The following is a 22,703-nucleotide window of genomic DNA, read 5'->3' on the forward strand; positions in this document are numbered from 1 at the left end:
ATGACCTAGCACGTTGGGCTTTTGAAGACTCCTCTTGAGACTCAGTTATCACAACACGTTATACTACTTCCACCATAACGTTTTTATGGAACGCATTGCTAACACATATCTGTTATATGGTTAGTGTGGAGATGGGCACAAATAATTGATTCTCATGTTCTTGTGCTGCTCGGTATTACAGCGGTATATTGACTGCATGAAATGTTTATACTGTATCGTTAGGTACTATGTTATTACATATTGATTATATGAAACTATGGGGAAGATCATTATTAATAGATTTAATTTTGCAGTGTCATAACCGAGAGCTGTGTATGAACGATGTGGTGATGCGGAGAGTGCGCTCTCAGTGTTTTTAATAGGGAGAATGTGTCCTCCTCCAGGATTCAGATGGATAAACTTTACACCAAAGTGAATCTTTTTCACACCGGACTAAAAAAAGTTACTAAAACTGCAGCATTTGCATGCTTAGTTCACTCTTGTTTTTTAGTAAATGCATCTAAAAACATATATTTACAAACATATTTAGATGAGGATGAAACCTTATACAAAACCAAGGTTCATCCTTTATTGCAAATGGAATTTGCATTGCCATTTGCAATGATATGAAATCAAAAGTAACATAAATTATAAAAAAATTAAGCTCACAAATATATTAAAAATGTTAATTTCTTACGATACAAAAAACTTTAGCTTTCTAAATGGATAAGGCGCAAAAAAATTGCCAATACAAAATATAACTGAATACTTAAAAACTATAAATAAATTGAATTGAATTGAAACTGAGGCCTTGGCACACTGCAGCCATTAAAAATGCTTCATTTAAACATTTTCAGAAATCTACCCCAAAACTGACGAGAAACTTGTTGTTAAACCCATCAAATATTTAATTGTTGCCCATAAATTCATTCATAAAGATGTACCAACAGATAAAGTGATACAAATAGTACATGTGTTAGAGTAGTGACCTAACTCATTTATCTGACAGGTATCACTGGGGTGGATACTGAAATCCAATATCAGAGTTACAGGTGCATGTGATTGATGATGTGATGCTCTTAAAGAGAATGACAGCATGAGCTCAGTCTGACTGCCTGAGCTTTCATCTGACCTGAAGCACTGATTTAACTCAACCTGTGACCTCTCCTCTTCTAGGTCAACTCATTCACCACCTGAGGAGGGAAAAGGGCTTTACAGCAGATTTTCTTTGACAGGTTTGTTCGTATTGCTCAGGAAAGCGTCAGAAAAAAAGTGTTCCTATATCTTTTATTGGTAACATGTAATGGCAAGATCTTAAAACAATTGCAAAGTAATTGAAAGTCAGAGTACGTCGTATCTGGGTTTGTTTTTGTGAGTGGAATAGCTTTAGCTCTTAAAAAACAAGATCAACGACGAAATAGTGACGAAATTCCAGGCGCTATGAACGACTTGAAGAAATCAAATAAATTACACAGAGATGTTTAACATGATCATTTTTGCGCAATTACATAAAAACGTGATACTATTAAAATAACGGTGAAATTATATTCTCTATGAATATATTATTATGGAAATTGTTCTTTCATCTAAAATGTAAATATAAAGATTGCACGTGTACAGTATAAGTACAGTTTCAGAATTGACAGATTTGGTTATTCTGACCTGTTCAATTTGATATATTCAATATGTGACAAACCGTAATGTGCTATTGGCTTTGTAAAGCTAAATAAATGAAATACAATCAGACCTTGAGAAAATATGGAATCCATATGACCTTTAGAACAGGATTAAACGTGAAATGTTATCTCTGCTGTCACCTGCTCAGTGCATTTGTGCTGAGAGTTGCCTTTTACACTTCAAATCTATTAGATGTCATTCTCACATTATTGAAATCCATGTGCTGTGATGCAATGCTGTGTTAAAAAAGTGAAACCTGATGTGAATAAATTAAATCCGCAATGTCACATTTCGTATTTGAGAGATTTGAACTTGGCGTGCCAAAATGACAGACAGAATAACAGAAATAACTAAAAAATAGAATTGTATTTGAAAATGTTGCAATACACTGTGTGCGGTTGTCATTTACCACAGAAATTATTACTTGTCTGTTAAAACAAAGAAAAACAAGTGGAGAAACTCAACCTGTTTGCAATGAATGGAAAAAGAAGCATTAAAAGTAAAGATTGACTGAGGCTGTCAGTCCATAATATTCTACTTTCTTGCTCCACGGAAGAGAAAAAGTCATACAGCTTTTGAAGAAAACACATTTTCTGAGTTGAATTTCTGGACTGTCCCATTAAGTAGTTTAATTGTGGTGTTCTCTCTTCTGTTACACATAGAAACACAAACATAAAAAAAGTAATTTACGTGACAAGAGATCTTTAATAAAGTCAAGTGTAAATGGCAAGGTCAGTGCCAACCCACTCAGATTCATTCTGACAGTCTAGATCATTCCAGCCAGCCAAGGTGGTAGGAACAGTCCGACGGTCCCCAGAATGCACACCAGCACAAACATCCAGAGGAATATTCTGTCAATCACCATGGCAACGTATTTCCAGTCTTCCTTGACCTGGAGAGAAGAAAGGAGATTCATTCGTTTCAAATCTCATGCTGTATTTCCCACTCATGTCTTTTCCTCTCAGAATTGATTTTTTTGGATGACTACTTTCCTGTGAGAGCGTTTTTTTGATAGTTTTTTATATAGTACAAATCTTGATTAAAAAAGGAATACCAGTGTCAGAGTCCAGTGCCTATAGTGCCTAGTGTGAAAACTGCTAGATGAAATCTGATGTTGGCTTTTAAATGCAATCAAAAACATTTTACTGTTTATTCTTTACAGTTACTTTTTAATTGTTCAGATCACCCAAAAGTGAAAATATTATGATTTGCATGTTTCTAACCATTCTAACATACAGTTCTCGGACTCCATTGACTACCACAGTAGGAAAAATAACAATGGTAGTCAAAAGTGCCCCAGAACTGTTTGTTTTCCTACATTCTTCAAAATATCTTCTTTTGTGTTCAACAGAACAAAGAAATGAATAAAGCAATTTTCCATCAATGGTAGTCAGTAGTGGGCAAGCACTGTTTGGTTACAAGCATTCTTCCGAGTATCTTTCTCTGTGTTCATCAAAACATAGAAATGTATTCAGATTTGGAACAAGTTGAGGGTGAGTAAATTATGACAGAAATTAAATATCTGGGTGAATTGTTCCATTAATATAACGTGAGACGAAAAGAGTCATACAAGTCCTTGAAGAAAGTTGTACTAGTTTAGACAGACATGAGTGATAAATACATAAATGTAAACACAGAACTTTTTGGGCAAACTAAACTTCACAATACTGAACTTACTGAAAAGTCCAAATCTTCCGCTCTGAGATGATCAGCAATGTATTGAACTCCCTCCAGGGCTTTTATTAAAGACTGTGACAGATTAGTCAGTGGCTTTTCTGGATTTTGGGCTTTAACACCATCACTTGAAACATCATGTCTAGTACACATCTCTGTATCTTCGTGGTCAACCATCTGCATATTCGTCCCCTTGGATGCAAGACCATGTTGACAACTCCCCAGAAAACTCTCTGTTGCATCCACAAAGACGCTCTCAGCACCATGGCCTTGGATTTCACAATCCGTACACCCAGCTCCTTCCCGTGGTATGGTGTGTAGCAGGATACCGAGGGTTTCTTGGAATGATGAGGGACTGGAGGCAAAGACGTTGTTTGTGTACGTACACGTGTAATTGAGAACTGGCGTTTGAGGTGTTTGTGTGCTGTCCTCTTGCAGGACGGAATACTGGCTGCTGGGAGCACTGCTGAAAAGCATAGGTTTAGGGGAGGAGTCACGTTGAAGTTGATCCATCTGGGTGACAGAGGTCACGCCCACACGAGGGCAGGGACTCGGCGGTGGGATATCCAGCACGGTGGTCCGTAGAAACGTTGACTGTGACTCTGACGCCTTGTGCATCATCTCGATGAGTTTCCCACAGTTTCTTTTACCTGACGCAGGTGGACGTTTCATGAAAAGGTAACGTGGAACCAAGTGGAGGAATAGCTGGCGGACCCAGTAGGGCATTCTGTGGGTGCGGGGGGAACGGTGATGGACGTTGAGCACAAACACGGTGATGATGATGGAGAGAGTGACGAAGATCATGGTGAACAGGAGGTACTCGCCGATGAGCGGGATGACCAGCGAGGTGGATGGGATGATCTCCGTGATAAGAAGGAGGAAAACGGTAAGAGAGAGGAGGACGGAGATACACAGTGTGATCTTCTCCGCACACTCGGATGGTAAGTAGAAGACCAGCACGGTCAGGCAAGAGATGAGCAGGCAGGGGATGATGAGATTGATGGTGTAAAACAGAGGAAGACGTCTGATGATGAACGAGTAGGTGATATCCGGGTAGATTTCCGTACAGCATTCATACTTTTTAATGTTGTAGGTGCCCACGGCATTTATGATGACCCATTCTCCGCTCTCCCAGTAGTCCATCTGGTCCACATCGCTTGCCATGCTCACCAGGTCGATCTTGGCCTGGTCGTACGTCCAAGAGCCGAATTTCATCTTGCAGTTCTGCTGGTCGAAGGGGAAGAAGGTGACATCTATGCTGCAGGAGCTCTTGTAAATGGCAGGCGGCTTCCATTTGATCCTGCCGTTGTAAAACACCTGGGCTTTAGTCAAGTGCGTCACGGCGAAGTCTCCATCCGCACTGCAGATCAAACACAAAACTATCGGAGCAATCATGCGATAAGATGTCTGTCGTTTTAAAGTGGTGTCAGGGTACGTCACAGCGAGCTAAACCATCAATGACTCCCAAATGGGTTTAATTGGCCCATTAAGATTTCTAGTCTCTAGAAAAATCACACAGCTGGGAATTTAAGAAAAAAATTCTATTGAGGTAACTGTATAATGGCTAGGATGTTTGATTTTACCCTTCGTGTTAATGACAGGGATGGTTCACGCAAGGATAGTTCAACCAAGAATGAAATTTCTTTCATCATTTCAAGCCTGTCATCTTCAGCAGAACACAAAAGAGGATATTTTGAAAGATGTTGAAAACCAAATAACAGTGTTGCACAGAGAAAAGAGTCACATACAGGTTTTGAAGGACATGAGGGTAAATAAATGATGACCGATTTTGTATTTTATGGATGAACTTCATATGTAGTCAATTTGTATTATGTATAAACGAAGTGGTACCGACATTACCGGAAAGGTCTGTATTTTCGCTCACTTCAGCCTTACTCGTATGGGACTTCATATATCAACACTCGTATCACACTCATAAAAGTGTGTCTGATTTCCCATATTCACTCCTTTCACTTTAAAACTAGAAGATAGTCTGGGTTAGGATGAAATGAGCTAATTCAGCATCACATTTGAAACAACTGAAGCATATTATGATACTGGAAAACAGGAGTTTAAGAATATAGACTTAAAAAAATGGGCTTGAGTCCGGATTGGTAAAAGCCTCACACACTTGTTATAGAGCACAATGTCTGGCCTCCAGATGATCTCAGAGGGGATCCTGATGGAGGTGACATTCTCGTAGTCCTCTGGGTTCCAGCGCAGCTTGTAATCGTTCCACTCCTGCAGGGAAACATGATGCTCATCACTGCTCACAAGCAGCAGGTATGACCGAGGAAGAAACAGGAGCCCAGTTCTAATTAAAAATCTCATTAATGACTAATTATGATAAAACATACCTGTTTCACCCAGACGTTTGTGGTCATCATCTGATTCTTCTCGTCCTGATTTATTTTCAAGGAAAATGTGATGTCCGTGCGCATGAGAGTGAAAGAAGGGGGTTATTCATGGTGAGCATATTTAATTTGATTGTTTTTTCATTATTATGATAGATGTACAGTAGCTTTTGTTAAATAACGTGGATCATCTTTGCAGAGATCTCTGTGGACCTGTCCTGAAGTGACTCACCACATCAATGAGCTGAGCAATGGACAGGCCAAAGTGGACCAGAACCACATCTGAGATGTTTGCTACAGGACGAGACAGCTTGTTGTAGTTACTGAATAAGACCTGGAGGAGTCTTTCTTCTGCATGTGCATGAGCTGGAGTGCTGGAAGACACTGCAAAGAAGAGAAGAAAACGAGCTGAACATTTTCACATTAGTATTCTTTTACATCATGCTGTTTCCCCATTCACTCTAAAAACAGTTGTGTCAAAAACAACACAATGTGTTGTCCTGAACCCATATCCGTGTTTCTTGGGACATCATGTTTTTATTTTATTTTCTAACACAACTTAGCACAATGTTTTAAAATGAACACATCCATTTTGAGGGTGTATTTTTATAATTTTTTCACCCTCGTGATGTTCGAAAAAAGAATTCTGTGTATTTTCTTTCTTATCTGTTTTTCTATTGTGTGTAATTCTGTGTAACTCAAAATTTATTTACAAGAATATACAAGCTGATTATCTATTTAATAAAAGTAAAAAGCAGAGTTTTCATTTTAGAGTGAACTGAAAGCATGCGGTTTTGTAAAAGTCTCAGGTTTCTTTTTCAAAAACGTATCGCTCTGTTTTAAAAAAATCATGTTTGTATTATGTTAATTAGCTGTTTGTTTGAGTTATTAATACTTAATTAAAACAACCCACCTGTAGTTTGATTGATATTACTTGGAATGCCAAATAAAAAATATGATTTTTGAAAATGTAAAAAAAATGTTAAACATGTTTTTATCTGATCATGTGCCTAACGTCTTTAAACTCACCACAGTGTTTGACCAAACACTCCCTAATTCACAACTAAACTACAACTGAACTGAACATCACAAAACTAAAGTAAGTGAAGTAGAACTCAGACATTACCGTACGGCATCTGCAGACAGACAGCTGAAAGAATGAATAGACTCCATGTCGCTCTCATCTCGCCCCCTTAATGTTAGATTTACTTCCACATCGGTGCTCAAGAAAACCAGAAAAAATTAAAAGCTTTTTTGTCCTCTTGCTGTAATAAAGTTCTTAAATTCTTTAAAAACGATTATAAGAAAACTGGACTTCTCAGACAGGTGGAAAATAAAAACTTGAATGAAACTCAAAAAGTCAACGTGACTTTAAAAGGTGCACTTTTAAAAGTCATTCAATATCCAAACTTCAAGTTAAAGAGAAAAGTTCCTCAGAATCCATTGGAAACCTCTGGCATTGTCTCTCTCTGTCCCTGTCTCTCTCTTTCTCCGTCTCTCGGTTTTGCTGTTTCACTCTCATTCTCTATCTCTCTTTCTCTCTGGCCCCTCCACCTTCCAATCTCAGCCTATTACGCTGAGTAGATGTTTTGTGCTGGAGGCTGAGCCTTATATGTGAGAATGTGCCACATAGAGAGAGAGAGAGAGTCTATTAGACCGACAGTAAGATATTGATTAAAAGACAAAACCCTTAAAATGACACGACCAAACACCTTATTTTAGAGTTCTTGTTTACACACTTCATATTTACCTGAAGATCATTTTTGTTAAGGTGACTGCGTAGGCTTTTTGTTTTCAGGGAAAGCAATAGAATAGAGAGAGAGAGGGGGGGGGTAGAGAAGAAGGGACATGCAAAGTCAAAGAGGGATTGAAATATGTCTGAAAGTGATCTTACAGTCCCGATCTCAGTCGCGCTAGCCAAAAATCGGGATGCACTCTGCTTATTAATAACAGAGAGAGAGATTCTCTCCCGGCGTAAGTCCTTGCCAGAATGTACCTGTGCTGTTAGTCTATGTGATTTATATATATTTATGCTGTATAGGCTATATCTATTATGCACAGCTGCTCTGCATGCCAAACATACTGCAGGGCAAAAGCATGCTCTTATGTTGTTTAACAACACATTCATGTCTTGCGTAGTACCAAGAGCTGCTATCAGGCGACGATTAGCATTTAAAAAGAGAGTAAATAAAATATCTATCCATGTGCTTTCCAATCCAGCACACCTGCAATCCACCTAGACACCATCCAAGAAAATGATTAACCATCTGTCTGGATAGGCGATGAATCAGCCATACCCAAGATTTTCTGTATGAAAGATACATTTTATATGAACCTACTGGACACGTGTAAAACAGTTTAAGTCGAGTTGAGTTAGGGTTTGACCACTGACGTTTCTCCTCAAATCAATTCGTTTACGTGCTGTTATTGTTGGACGCAAACCAGCTGCGAACCGCTATTTTGTGCCTGTGAATGAGAAGCGAGTCATCACCCCTCATCATTTATTTCATCAGATGCCATTTGCAAATGTCCACAGAGAACATTGTCCTCCACGCTATGAATTCAACCTTGAATCTCAATATCCAGCCTTTCATTAAGGTGCTGCAGAAAGAAGACCTGACTCTCTCTTTCTATCTCTCCTCATTCGTTTCCTTCGTTCACATACTGTACGCACATGCTCAAACGCAGACGTTCAGGATCAATATCATCCTATTGAATCTCACATTTTACACCCTGAATGCTTTTTTAATAAATGCAACCACATATAATATAATGTCAGTTTTGATCAACGGATGAGATATGAATCGGAATTAAGTGAGAGTGATTCGAATGTGCTTTAAAAGACCAAAATATGAGTTTAATATACCCAATCGTGTCACGTGAGATTTAGTTTATGCTTAAAAGTGTGGCTACACACATAACATAACTCAGTCCCCGAACTCCACGTTCACCCTAAACCCACTGAACCGGAACTCATTTGTAATCAATACTTCACTGGTATTGGTTCTGGACCCATTGTGTTTTCTTGTCGTTTCAGAAGGTCACACCTGCTTAGATGACTAGCCCGGCTGACCCGGCATAATTCGTCTCTGTTATTTGTTTGTCATGGATCCAGAATTACACACACGCGTCACATCTGAGCCCAGATTTGACCCCTGACCCACCTCAGACGCCACATTTGTGAGGAGAGTTTGTGATGTATACACATGTTTGACACAGAAAGATTACAACTAGAGTGATCCACAACTTACCATGCAAAATACCCAAGTGTGAAAGGTTATTTACCCCACACAAATCCATTTGCTCCAAATTGATTTTGTGTTAAAACAGTCGCTCGGATCTTGCTGGCATGCAAATGAGATTTTCTCTTGGAGAAAGCCATCTCTCCCCTTTTTCTCCCCATCGTCTCTGTCGCCTTGTGGGGATTAACACCAAACAAATTGATTTTTAAACACACCTCCCTAAAGCTTCACACGCACACAAAGACGTTGAGTCTGATATCTATTCATCTATATGATAACAAACTGCTAGTGAAGTACTGGTAAAGGATCTTTGTTTCATAAATTGACTGCCCATACAATGTGAAACTCGATATATCAATGAATAATTATATTAGCTTGCCTTTTATTCTAATAGGTGGATAATAAGATATGTTTTATAGATAGACGCTTTAATGAATTTCATTATTCAAGACGTGATCTATTCTTCTCTATTCTTATTTTAAATTAAAATTCAATGAAGAGACCGCAAGAATGAAATGACGTTTTTCGAAGGGTTCAATAGTTATACCTTTGATTTACACATGGTACGTTAAAAATGCATTAAATTCAACCTAAATGCCTGCTTTCTTTAATTCTCTCTCTTTCTCTCTATCTTGCTCTTCTCATTTAATTCTGTTTGGCTCCCTGCTGCCATATTGATGAGGTTGTTGATAAAGGTTCCAGTGGGAGTTTTATGGAAATAAATGGGTGATAATTGCAGGAATACATGATTTAAGACCTTTAGCTCTTTCAGTTACAGGCCCAGATATAAATGAAAAGACTTTTGGAGCGGCTGGTGATGGTCAGTGGACTATATGCTGGCACGGCACCACTGTAACCAGTCCATACCAGAATCCACTCCATGTAGGTCTCAGACCACATTCACGCAGCAGCTGGCCTCCGTTACACAATGTGGAGTTTGGATGTTCTCCAGACCTTGACAAATGTCATTAACGGCATGATCCGTTCTGACTGCTCAGACAAACACAATTATGGGTTTTAGGGACCTCATTCAGATGGTGACTATTGATATACTGTGATGTGTAATTGTTTTAGTTATCCTGAGAGATTTCTGTTTGGCTTTTTCTGTGTTGTCACTACAGAAACTGATTTTCAGAGTGAGTGGGATGATGTCGTGCAAACAAGCCAATCACTGTGGAGTCAAGACAAACAGTGCTGGACCACGCACCAGCGGTCATGACTCAACCATAAACAACAAGGATGACATTTGTTGGGTAACACTTTACACTTTTCATTGCACTACGGTGGCTGACACAGGACTAAAATGTTGTCATGTATTCGCTTCTTTGCCGAAGGAGAAGATGTATTTACGAAAAGAGTGTTTTTCTATTTAGGGCTATTGTAGAAACAAAACCGGCGGTGTATGTAGATGGAAATAGTTCATTCAAAGGTAACAAAAACACAAGGCTTCATTATTTAAGGTCTTTATACACCTCTGAACACGTCATGTAAATTATGTGGCATTTCTGTCAATATATCCTCCCCAAAATGATGCATTGGACCTTTAAGCTAAGGGAAGCATAAATTGTTTTGAATGTACATTATTCATTATTTGCATACCTTATGTGTTCTGAAGTGCATGACGGCTGGGTTCTGTCAAACAAACCTGCACTTGCAATATTTGCTTTGTTCTGCTGCCATGAATGAATAAAATGTAGCCAAATCAGAGAAAGCACAGTCTCCATCTATAACTGATACAAGATTTTGCAGGCCCTATATGAAAGTTCTTATTTGGCAGAGGATCTGCTCTGCGCTGCGTAGGCCTATGTCTTATCTGATTATTCATATACTTTCATAATGACAAGCTTTGTGTTTTTGCATTTTTGGTCCTTTTAAATACAGCGTTGCATTTCCCATATGACCTCTGGCGACTCTGTGGTGTCAGTAAATCCAATATCTTGCCAGACTATAGTCAGCAAATACCACAGCTCTCGTGTAACTTCATCCAATAGCGATGCAATGACCCAGCAAGGGCGTTAAGTGATGGAGAAAGAGACATCGAAGATAACCGAAAGAAGGAGAGCAAGAAAATGACACACATATGAAAAAAAAGAAAAAAGGACGAGGGAAGTTGAGTGAAAGATGATTTGTAAGACGTCTGGTCGGAGAAGGGCATCCAGAAAGTATTTGGAAAGCAGAGCGTGTTTTCTACAGGTGCTAATGAAGGCTGGTACTGTGTCCTTGCCCTTGTGGTTTTGACAGCGATGACAGAATTCTCCGAGGTGCTTCTTTTCTCACCTTAATAAGAGACAGAAATAGACGTGGATGAGACCTGGTCGCCAACTGCTCACATGTATGATGTATTTTTAACAAAAACAATATCTGGAAGAATACATCTGTTCAAAAGCGCACCTGCACATGCACACACTGATGCTGTCTGGGAACGTTTAAGGATTTTCCAAAAATTGGCTTTTTGGCTGAACCCAATTAAATGACTAAATTGTTTTTGTATACTTTAGGTTCTCTCAGTTAAGTAACCTCGTGCTGCTATTTGACTTTTCTTTTCCTTTAGTTCCATTTCCACTTTTCTTTTTGTTCTTTCCTTCCCTGTCGTTTATCACACTGCCATAAACTCATGGACACATTTAATTGTTCATATATCAGTCACCCGTTCCTCTCATCTTGCACGGTCACGCTCAAATTTGATCCTAAAAGGACAAATCTAAATCCCGCCCTCGTTTCCTGCACAACCCGATGGAGTTTAATCATCCGACACTGATGAAACCATTTACATCTGCTGGACCCTTAAATCTCATCACTGAATCTCTGTCAAAATCTGCTGATCATGTGTTGAAGAGGTTGGACAATTATATAGACAAACCTTGCCCTCTAGTGGTTCTTGACGTCTTTACATTACTCTTGTTTGGTTTGTAATGTTAGAAATATCATGATGGAGCTAATGTGACATGCTTTGCATACTCAGATTTAAATGCTAATCTTTCAATATTTGCTTTTGGTTTATAGAGATTTTAACTGAAAAACAGTCAGAGGTGTATTTTGATGATAGAGCCGGATTAGTCTCCTTGGGGTTGAACCTGGGTTTGTTTAACCTTTGTGTGGTGTTCATGTCCTACAGATAATGTAAATTATTGATCTTTCAACTTCAGACATTTACATTTATTCATTATTCATTTATTTGATGTTTTTCTGTGACCAATATTATAGATTTTAGTTTTAATAGGCTTAGATTGTATTCCTAAAATTACCAGAGTGTTGCTTTTAAAGGTTGTTTTAAAGATGTGTGATATTAAGGAAGATTTATAAACAGAAATGGAACATAATATAGGCCAACTTGTGTTCAGAGGTGTGTAAAGACCTTACATTATGAAGCGTTGTGTTTTAATACCTTGGAATGAGCTATTTCTATCTACATACACAAAACAGGTGCCCTACATGGGAGTTGCAATGTTGTTTCTACAGTAGCCCTAAATGGACAAACTGCTCTAGAGAGCACATTTTGTAAGTACGTCATCTCTTTTGGTAAATACACGAGGACGTGATGACTTCTTATTTCTGTGTCAGCCACCGTAGTACTTCAAGGGGTGGAAGGAAAGTTGAAGTGAGCCGTTGGTTGCGATTCACAGTCTCACCAATAGATGCCACTAAAATCTACACATTGAAATTAATTAAACATCTCTTTCACAAAAATGTAATGTTTATGCTGTATTCATTTTTTTTTAAATAATGACGCTAAAGTTAATCAGAGGTCAGCTGAAAACCTGTGAAGTCACAGACCGACAAAGCAGAGAGGGTGACCTGACCAATGCTAGAGCCTGAAGAAGGGAGAAGTAAGTGTGAGAGGACACACACACATAGAGGTTCAATTTTCTTTTTCCATTTGAGAAGAAGAGGAGTCTGCTGCATCTTGATGTGTCCTCCTGCAGCGGTTCTCTCTGACCTGCCCTGAAAAGATGTCTTGACTACATTACATGCTGAAAGGCACTTTCTTCTCACTTTCTACTACGGAGACTGAATGGTCAGAATGTGCAGACGTGCATAGACAAGCAGACGTGTGTAACACATTCTCCTTTGTATTCATACCTGTTTTGCTGCATGTGTTTTGGACACCATTCTTCTGATAATCTAAAGGTCCCACATTTGTCTTTATGGATCTCCCATAATTTGTATCCTTGTTCCATTTCTAATCAAAAGCAGTTCCGTTTTAAAAGCACTCTATTGCCAAATGCATTTGCATGCTTATGTTTTAAAATGACCTCACTTATAAGATTAGAGAAAAACTTGCTTTTTGGTTTACTTAAGGGCAAAAAACAGACAATAGAATACAGACAATAGAATAGAATGCATAGTCAAACACTTCACTGTAATGGTCCTCATTCAAACCTTAAATGTTAAAGGTTTGTAAACAGTTAAAATGATGATTATAACTATTTCCACCTGAGATTATTTTGGTACAGTCACATAGATTTAGCCAGTTTATATTATGTTTTGTTTAGAGAATAATTGACACATCTTGGTGTGTTCTTTAAAAGTTCAGGTGACACTGACTTAATGCAATGCAGGGGGTAAAAGACATTCAATTTGTTCCCCAATCATGTGGACATAATGGTGTTTCCTGTACATGCTGTGTCCATGGATACCAGTTGTTCAAAAGGTGACAATAACACCTGAGAAATATTGTTCATGCTATTAAAAGTTTTCCAGGTGCTTTGATTTGGTGTCATTACTAGAAAAGGTCATTGATTAATAATATGATTTAGATGTTTTGTAGCATTATTTACAGGCTACAGATGAAAATAATTTGTGAAACGTTTGCATTTATATCATATTTCTATTTTTATAATACTATACACTGCAACATTTATATTTATAAAATATTTGATTTATTCATTCATTAGTTGACATATTTCTATGTTTTATATCTGTTAAATCTGCCCAGTGCCCTTTGAGACTATTATGACTATTAGGTTATTTTGGGTTTTATTAGGTGAATATGTGACCTTGTAAAATTATTAACAGATTTACATTAATTCTGTCTGTCTGTTTCAGCAATTTAAACGATCTCTTTAAAGAACAGTGGTCTTCTCTTCTCATAAAGAGACGCGCAAGTTACACACAGGCTGTTCTTCAAGCAGATCTCTTGTGTCGTGCGCAACAGAAAAAGCATCAACGCAACTAATCTAGATTTATTTTAGCTTGAATATATCATTGTTTATTGTATAATGTACATTGGCTTTACTATCTATAGGTTATCAGGTTTAAATATGAGTGCGTAAGAAAACTTAATTAAACTTCTCGCGCTTGCGTGCCAAGCGCATCTGGTGTCCAGCTCTTTTTGATAGCGGTTGGATTGGGAATAGTCTGTTGAATGATCTATCAAACGAACTGATATGTTCCTTTGTAGTAATACATGAAAAGCTGAGGGTGTTATATTGAAGACATTTTGTACGAACCAAATCACGACTAGATTGAAACGTGATTGGAACTTCGATTGCCAGTTTATATGGTAATTTCAGAGTGTGCGCATTTCAGATTGGTATTTTAACGCAGCACCTTGAATCCCAGTTTATGTCCATTTTCCCTCATTCACACTGAAGGAGAGGACGGATCTGGATCGCTGAGACTCCTGCGAAATTTGAGTCTGGTGAGTAGCTAAAAACTTTTTAAAGAATTGTTTGGATGAGACGAATAACTTGAATACAAAGATGGGTGACCATCGGAATGTGTGTTTACGTAATTGCCGTGTGTTTATTGTATTGTTTTATTGTATTGTGCTAATGTGCATCTTTTATGCGGTCCGAAACCTAAAACTGTAAAAATGTGTTTTAAAATTGAAACTTCTTTTATAGTAAAGATCTGAATTCAAAAATGTAAAGTTATAAATAAAATGCGAAATATACCTGTTATAATAGCGTGTATTTCGAATATTCGGTAGCCCCCATCTCCCTCTCTAGAGCTCATAAATCATAATCAAAAATATTCTTCATGCTCTTCACTATTTATCAGGTTTTTCATTTAAATACGAATGCATTATGTTAAACTAACTCGAAACTGTAACACAGTTGGCTGAACTCAAAATTTTAATTTTGTCAATTTAGTACCTCAAATTAATTTTATTTCTAAAATTAGAGAAACATGATTTATGGAAATGTTTTAAACTGAATCAAACAAGTATTGTGAACGAATGTATTTTCTTTATTTGCAGTCTATTGAAATCTCAAAGTGTTGATCATGTCTTCTAATGGATCATCTGATGTTGGATGGATGATGTCGAGCGATGTGTGTAACGGGAGCTGCAGCAAAAGAGAAGTGTCTGTGACCTCATCTGCCGTCTCAATGACGGTGGGCATCATATCCAACATTTTGGCTCTCTTTATCTTAATCAAAGCCTACCACAGGTTTAAATTCAAGTCTAAAGCAGCCTTCCTCTTCTTTGCAAGTGCTTTGGTCCTCACTGACTTATTTGGACATTTGATCAACGGTTCTCTGGCTATCTACGTTTACGCCTCACGGAAAGACTGGGAGAGATTTGAACTCAACAAATCTCTTTGTGACTTTTTTGGAGTTTGTATGGCTTTCTTCGGTCTGACTCCTCTTTTGCTCGGAAGTTTGATGGCAGTTGAACGCTGTATTGGAGTGACCCGTCCTCTTTTCCACACCACAGCACTGGGACCTCATCATGTGAAGAGGCTGCTGGGTGTGACCTGGATGCTGGGTCTCTTGGTGGCTCTGCTTCCGATCCTGTTTCAGCGGCGGTACCAGGTGCAGCGTTCCCGAAGCTGGTGCTTCTTCCGCCTGCAAGGGATGCGTGACTGGGTTGATGTGCTTCTTCCAATATTGTTCTCTGTGTTGGGTTTGCTGGCTTTACTAGTGTCACTAGTCTGCAACACTGTGACTGGTCTCACTCTCCTGCGGTGCCGGGGACAACTTGACCGAAATCATCATCGCCATTGTCGTAACACATCACACCATTCTGAGATGGTCTGTCAGCTTCTGGCAATTATGCTGGTTTCATGTGTCTGCTGGGGTCCTCTTCTGGTGAGAAACTTTTACTGGCTGGTATTAGAGTTAAAGGTTTAGATACTCAAAAATGTAGTCATTATTTTACTGTTGCCCCAGCACTGTATGCTGCTTTATTTAATACATAAAAAGACATTCTGAAAAATGATTACAGTTCTGTTTGAATGTAAAATTCTTATGTCCCCTTGTCTAAGTATTATTCTAAGGTTGAAGAGTCTAGTCGACGGAACACAGAGTTTCAGGATCGATCTGGGAGACCAAGAATGAAACACAGACACAGGAGTGTAGTTCAATCAGAGTCCCAAGTTTATTGTATTAAGGACTAATACGTTAATAATTCTTTTATTAATTACTGTTGTCAGCCTCGCTGTCACAATAATGGGAAGTCAAATCCCACTAACATGAATTGAAATAAACCCTATTTCGTCTGTACTAAATATTAATTCACAAGAATCCTACAGGGTAAGCGGTAGATTTCTGTAAGTCAAAAAAGAACTGTATAGAAAAACACTTACCCCTTTTAATGTAGGTCTGTGCCCGATCGTCAGTGCGCTTGCCTCAGGTATGCTTTGTTCTCCTGGTTCTAAGAGAGAAGAGAGTCTCTTCCCCTCTTTCGCAGACGAGCCCCCAATTGTGAATCAAGAATGAAACACAGACAGGAGTGTAGTTCAATCAGAGTCCCAAGTTTATTGTATTAAGGACTAATATTTATATGCTTGTAACAGGAGGTAACATTGGTCATGGAAAATCACCAGAATGGAATATCACCAGACCTTCTCTTTATTCTTACTCCTCCTGAGAACAATCAGATATGATATCACAAAGTATGTATTCGATATGTGTCTTTATACATTCAACATTACAGTATCAAAACAATTGTCCCTCACATCATTAGGAACCTTGAGATGGAGACCAACGGATACTCATATCAGCATAAGACAGCATAAGACATGATACAACTTTATTGTATTAGACACAGCCGAAATATTAAAGAGAACACAGACGAAATCCAAATCTCACAAGGTCTTTTCTGTTTACATTTGCACATTGCTACAGGGAATTTGTTTTTGTTTGATTATATCATAGTTTTGTTTTCAGTTTTATTTGAGTTTAAAAATGATTTCAAAATTAATATGTTTAGTTTGAATGTTTTTATTTTATTTTATTTTATATTATTATTTATATTTATTAAATATCTAATCAATGATTATTTAAAATATTTTATGTTTTTATGTGCATTTGTCATCTATTTATTTTTGTTTTAAATATATTTTTATTTCAGTTTTAATTTAGTTTTATTTTATTTTCAGTTAAGTTTTGTACCTCAACTTGAAAATCTTGAAAACCTTCCTTCGATTTAATGCTGTGGTATCATTTTTTTATTTTATAAAAAAATTCTTTTCAGGCCTACATTTTATTTGATTTCAATAAACAGAAATGTTTCACAATTTCAATTTTAATAAACTTTAATAACCTTGTTCCATGGAAATTTAATAATGGTTTCCAATAGGAATAAATAAATATTCACAGAATTTTCTTTTAAATTAACTTTTTTGTTTCGTATAACAAAAATGAATTGTGCACCGTAAAAAAATATTTACTGCCCATCTCTATGTATACGTATCATTTTAAATGCTCAATCATTATGGTTTTGTCTGCAGATAACAAGCATCATCTTGAGCCTCCAGGATCATGGTGAAAATCAGACTTCACACACACACATGTTGCTGGTTGTTCGCATGGCAACATGGAACCAGATCCTCGACCCATGGGTCTATATCCTCCTCAGAAAAGCCGTGCTGAGGAGGCTTTTCCAGGTGGCATTGAGGCTTTGCAGTCCTCATGCCAAACTCACATCCCGATGGCGGGGCAGCACTCTGGGGAGTTCCATGAATGCCAGTAGCTCGGTGACCAGCCGTCCAGACTTCATCGGGCTGGATGGACCTTTCCTACCGGACACAGCCATCCAAACAGCACAATTCTGAGTTTAAACGAGGGATTTGATACCTAAATTCACCGATATTCGTTATTATAGAGGAAAAGACTGTTCATGGCATTTATGAGATGTGTCGAGAGAGAATTTGTGTTAATTTCAAAGTTCAGCTGGAGTTCAATCACAGACTGCCACTCATTAGTAGGGGTACATCGATGGCAAAAAATAATAAAATTCTACAAAAGACTAAAAAGCAGCTCATTGCATTTTGTATTTTACTTGCCATTGTCTAAATCAACCCAAGACATTATTTCAATAAACAGCAGGCAAGTGCAAGAGGGTCTTCTGGCTTTTGATAGCTTGTTTAGGCTCTTTTACATCATCAAAGTGCACGTGTCCTGGAGAAAAATGAAAAAAAGACTATCAACTGATTTTAAGCTTGGTTGTGGTTAAATTCAGAGTTTCCCAAACTTCAGATGGTTAAGCCCCCCAACAACAGCTTTATGGCCCCCATATTTCTGTGTGTTACTACAAAATGTGCTAATCATATTCTGGTTGGGGTAAGATGACAATACATTTATTGTATTTGTAATACCCAGTGGTCGAAATGGTTTACTTGGGGGACTTGAGTTGTATATTTTTAAACTAAATTGTGAAGCACTGGTTTAAATGTTTTATTTGTGTGGTTATATTGTGTTAATGTTATTCTGCAAGCATATAGCTATTTGAATGGCGTGTTATTCCAGCACCTAAATGTTGTCTGATGTGTTTTACTGTAAGACTAAAAAGACTAATAGTGGCTTTTTAAATTATGTATTTTTACATATCTGTGAATTGTAGAATTTTTATTTAGTACAAAATTGGTTCCCATCAGGTCCTCTGTCAAAGAATAATAAAAATGATATAAGATGATTAAGCCACGTGAACTGAAATGTTTTATTTATTATTTCAGGTTTTTTTATAGGATTTCTTAATAACGAATTTGAATTGTGCAATATACTATGCAATTGTCTTTTGTATATTGCATACAGTTACATTGTATCCTTGTTTTGGTGTAGTTTTTAATTTCCTCTGGCTATATTTATGTTATTTGCATTATTTCAACTACTTTGTGTAACCTACCTAATGCGTTTATGAGAAATGTTGTAATTTTATTTTGTTGTTGAATATGTTCATATACGCAATAAAAAAATTGAAAGCTCGAACCTGAAAAATCTGTGAGCGCATTCTTGTGATAATGAAGCCCAGGCCGCTAGAGTGCAGCATCCCTTGCGCGCGCCATCAGAAAAACAAACCCAGCGTGACGTCTGTAGCGTGACCACTTCCGCCTTGTTCATTCAACGCATGCTTCTCTGAGCAGTTGTGTGTTTATCAGGTCAGTAATGAACACCCTCATATGTTTACTTTAAATATAGTTAATGATTGCTTCGTAACGGTCATATGTGTTGTAGTTGTGTCGTGTGATGTTTGTGTAATGGTGTAATAGAGAGATGCGTACGCTGTTATGGTGGCAGTGATGAGCGCTGCATTCACATTATGCGCTGTCAGGATTTCTCTTTATTCCTCCATCACGACACGTGATGATGCGTCTGATAGAGATATAGATCATCATCATTTTAAATCACCAAAGTGTTTTAATACGTGTGTTGACATCAGCGTATACTATTCCTTTAGACAATAACAGTGATGTTTTTTGTGTATGACTGTGTTGTTGTGTTTGTGTAAAGCCCCTGGCGCATCAGCAGTATTTCACATCCTGTAACGTTACACACACTACACACACTCTGAATGGGTTCAACGGATCAAATGATGTACATGTTAGAATGTCATAGATTTCGCGTTTGCTTTGTCCTTTGAATGTAGGTGCAAAGCTGTATTTATTATTTTATTTCTTATAAACAGACCTCGAAAACAATGAACACTGAAAATAATGAAAAATTCTAGTTTTCTTGAATATAAATGGCATGAGAAGTTTTGCAGTGTAAATCAATAAAATTTAAAACAAATTAGTAATTACTTTTTAGAAAATCTTTTTTTTGTGGTTCGTCATTGTTTTTTTAAATAGCATGAACAGCAGTGCTTATTTCAAAATAAAAGGTTATGTACTTATTTGCCTTACAATGTTTATATATAAACATTTATATATCGATTTTCCTAGAAAATAATTAAAATGCTACGTCTTCATTTGCTCACCATTTAGTTGTTTCAAATCTGAATGAATTTCTTTGTTCTGATAAACACAGAAAGATATTTGGAAGAACGCTTATAACCTAACAGTTCTTGGCCACCTTTGACTCTCATAGTAGGAAAAACAACTACCGTAATGCTGAACACAAAATAAGATATTTTGAAGAATGTAGGACAGCAAACAGTTCTGGGGCACTTTTGACTGCCGTTTTAATTTTTCCTACTATAGTACTCAATGGGGTCCAAGAACTGTTTGGTTACCAAAGAAGTTTGAAAATAATTTTTGGGTGAACTCTCCCTTTAAAATCCCTCAAACGTACACATTGAAGCGTCTATTAATGTTTCTTAAAAGATATTTAATTAATATATGAAAGTATATGATTAATGCAATTCATTATTTGTGTTTCTTTGTTTTAGAAGTCAATATGAATCAAGAGAAGTTAGCTAAACTTCAGGCCCAGGTCCGAATAGGAGGCAAGGTAAGAAGTGCTGAACATTTACTTTAAATATTTTTTATTGTGAATACTATTGTTTTGATCGTCAACTTTGGCAAATAAGTTTAACAGCAAGTATCCATAAACTGTTGACTTGGCATTGAAATTAAATTTGTTCGAGCACACTGCTTGTTTAATAACGAATTGTGGTTGTTGATATTTTGCTGTTGTGATTTGTTTCCTACAGGGCACAGCACGCAGAAAGAGGAAGGTGGTGCACAGAACAGCGACAGCTGATGATAAGAAACTCCAGAGTTCATTAAAGAAACTTGCAGTTAATAACATAGCTGGCATTGAAGAGGTAAATCAACAGCTCTTTATTGTTGTGCTTGCCTTGTTGTTTTAGACACCATTGATGACTTTATAATGTTTTCTTAAAGGTGAATATGATTAAAGATGATGGCACGGTCATTCACTTCAACAACCCCAAAGTGCAGGCGTCTCTGTCTGCCAATACGTTTGCCATCACGGGCCACGCGGAAACCAAGCAGCTCACAGAAATGCTCCCGGGAATCCTCAGCCAACTTGGGGCTGACAGTCTCACGAGTTTGCGCAAACTCGCCGAGCAGTTCCCCAGACAAGGTAAATGAGGATTTTGAAGTATAGGAGTGTATAGTTTAGAGTTGATGTTTACAAAGTTGTTTTCTCTCTTACATTTTAAGTTCTCGACAACAAAGCTCCTAAAGCAGAAGACATCGACGAAGAAGACGATGATGTCCCAGGTATGAAGTTTGGTGTTTCTTCCATCATTAAATGTTCATTCTTTCCTGATGAGTCTGAAGTCATGTTATCTTCTCTCCTCAGATCTCGTAGAGAACTTTGACGAGGCATCAAAGAACGAAGCAAACTGACACCTGGACCTTCAGTAGATGCTGTTCAGGAAGAAATGCCCTGCAGTATTTTTAAACTAGAGTCACAGACATATCATTTAAACACTATACAGTGAACCAGAGACTTTTATATCATAAATTGGCTGTTCCAGACCAGCCTCCTGCACTTATACAAAAATATGGACAGTCAAATGATATTCCAATAGTGATTAACCACCATGCTGAACTAGTCTTAATTATTTTTTTCTGTTAATTAAATAAAAATAAAACCGATCAACCTTTTCTATATGGTGCTTTGGTTTATTACAGATGCTTTGAGAGATGTATTATGTGGTCAGTATTGTCCAAATCATTTGACTTACAAATGTCTGTAAATTAGATTATGCTAAAAGCTATCGTTGATATAATTATTATTGAAGTAAATTTATATAATATATATCAATGTATAAAAATAATTATAGATTTAAGATTTGTATTCGTCACATACACAGTTATATAAAGAATATACAACCAGAAGTAAAATATGTAAGACAGGTCAGCTCCAAAGAAAAAAATAATAATATAAAGGTAATATGAATCTAAATGTGACCCTAGACAACAAAACCAGTCTTAAGTAGCACGAACGTTTTTAGTAATAGCCAAAAATACATTGTTGTTTGTTTTCTTCCAAAAATCATTAGGATATTCAGTAAAGATCATGTTCCTTGAAGATATTTTATAAATTTCCTTCCGTAAATGTATAAAAAGTTTATACAATGCCTCAGATTAACAACTTCAAAGGCGATTTTCTCAATATTTAGTTTTTTTCGCCCTCAGATTCCAGCTTTGTAAACAATTGCTGTTCCGCCAGATAGTATCCTATCCTAACAAACCATATATCAATAGAAAGCTTACTTCTTTGGCTTTCAGTTGTTGTAAAAATTTCAATTTCGAAAAATTGACCCTTAAGACTGGTTTTGTCGTGGAGGGTCACATATATAAATACTGTATATATAGAGAGAGAGAGCCTCCAAGGTATAAACTATAAGGAAAAATTAAACCTAAGTATTATATATACTCACACAAAAATAAAAATGCCTGTGTGTCAGAAAATTAAAATATTATATTGTTTATATAATGTTACAAAACATTTTTCATTTGTTTTTGGACATCTTTTAATGCAAATAAGTTTCCACTGTTTTTTCTGCATAAGGATATTTGTATTGAAAGTCTAATTTGACTGATCTGTTTCCTTAACACATGAATAATCATCAAACCGTGTGAATATTCATTACACGATAGTCTATATCGATGGTGTAACTGTAAACCCTCTGCAC

At 37.1% G+C, this 22,703-nt stretch overlaps 3 protein-coding genes across 3 annotated transcripts; 2 read left to right on the forward strand and 1 right to left on the reverse strand.

The window, feature by feature from the left end:
• Positions 1–1,428: 1,428 nt before the first annotated feature.
• chrna4b (cholinergic receptor, nicotinic, alpha 4b) lies at positions 1,429–7,153 on the reverse strand. Its single transcript, XM_056735433.1, has 6 exons — positions 6,811–7,153; positions 5,917–6,068; positions 5,688–5,732; positions 5,462–5,571; positions 3,334–4,690; positions 1,429–2,548 (listed from the first exon to the last, which is right to left on the reverse strand). The coding sequence occupies exons 1-6, from the start codon at positions 6,866–6,868 to the stop codon at positions 2,423–2,425; spliced, it is 1,848 nt and encodes a 615-aa protein (XP_056591411.1). The 5' UTR covers positions 6,869–7,153; the 3' UTR covers positions 1,429–2,422.
• A 7,344-nt stretch (positions 7,154–14,497) lies between these two features.
• On the forward strand, positions 14,498–17,928 carry ptgfr (prostaglandin F receptor (FP)). Its single transcript, XM_056735511.1, has 3 exons — positions 14,498–14,567; positions 15,129–15,961; positions 17,605–17,928. The coding sequence occupies exons 2-3, from the start codon at positions 15,155–15,157 to the stop codon at positions 17,926–17,928; spliced, it is 1,131 nt and encodes a 376-aa protein (XP_056591489.1). The 5' UTR covers positions 14,498–14,567; positions 15,129–15,154.
• A 1,255-nt stretch (positions 17,929–19,183) lies between these two features.
• Positions 19,184–21,669, forward strand: btf3l4 (basic transcription factor 3-like 4). Its single transcript, XM_056734915.1, has 6 exons — positions 19,184–19,251; positions 20,481–20,542; positions 20,745–20,858; positions 20,938–21,139; positions 21,220–21,279; positions 21,362–21,669. The coding sequence occupies exons 2-6, from the start codon at positions 20,489–20,491 to the stop codon at positions 21,406–21,408; spliced, it is 477 nt and encodes a 158-aa protein (XP_056590893.1). The 5' UTR covers positions 19,184–19,251; positions 20,481–20,488; the 3' UTR covers positions 21,409–21,669.
• Positions 21,670–22,703: the final 1,034 nt, after the last annotated feature.

The sequence above is a fragment of the Triplophysa dalaica genome, chromosome 21 (genome assembly GCF_015846415.1).
Source record: "Triplophysa dalaica isolate WHDGS20190420 chromosome 21, ASM1584641v1, whole genome shotgun sequence".
In the NCBI taxonomy this organism is placed as follows: domain Eukaryota; kingdom Metazoa; phylum Chordata; class Actinopteri; order Cypriniformes; family Nemacheilidae; genus Triplophysa; species Triplophysa dalaica.

Coding starts and splice junctions, on each gene's coding strand:
- chrna4b (XM_056735433.1), bottom strand. CDS start 6,868: ATGAGAGCGACATGGAGTCTATTCATTCTTTCAGCTGTCTGTCTGCAG. Junction 5,733..5,916: donor TTGCTCAGCTCATTGATGTG/GTGAGTCACTTC, acceptor AAAATAAATCAG/GACGAGAAGAATCAGATGAT. Junction 4,691..5,461: donor GACATTGTGCTCTATAACAA/GTGTGTGAGGCT, acceptor TTTGATCTGCAG/TGCGGATGGAGACTTCGCCG.
- ptgfr (XM_056735511.1), top strand. CDS start 15,155: ATGTCTTCTAATGGATCATCTGATGTTGGATGGATGATGTCGAGCGAT. Junction 15,962..17,604: donor TCTGCTGGGGTCCTCTTCTG/GTGAGAAACTTT, acceptor TTTTGTCTGCAG/ATAACAAGCATCATCTTGAG.
- btf3l4 (XM_056734915.1), top strand. CDS start 20,489: ATGAATCAAGAGAAGTTAGCTAAACTTCAGGCCCAGGTCCGAATAGGA. Junction 20,543..20,744: donor AGGTCCGAATAGGAGGCAAG/GTAAGAAGTGCT, acceptor TGTTTCCTACAG/GGCACAGCACGCAGAAAGAG. Junction 20,859..20,937: donor ACATAGCTGGCATTGAAGAG/GTAAATCAACAG, acceptor GTTTTCTTAAAG/GTGAATATGATTAAAGATGA.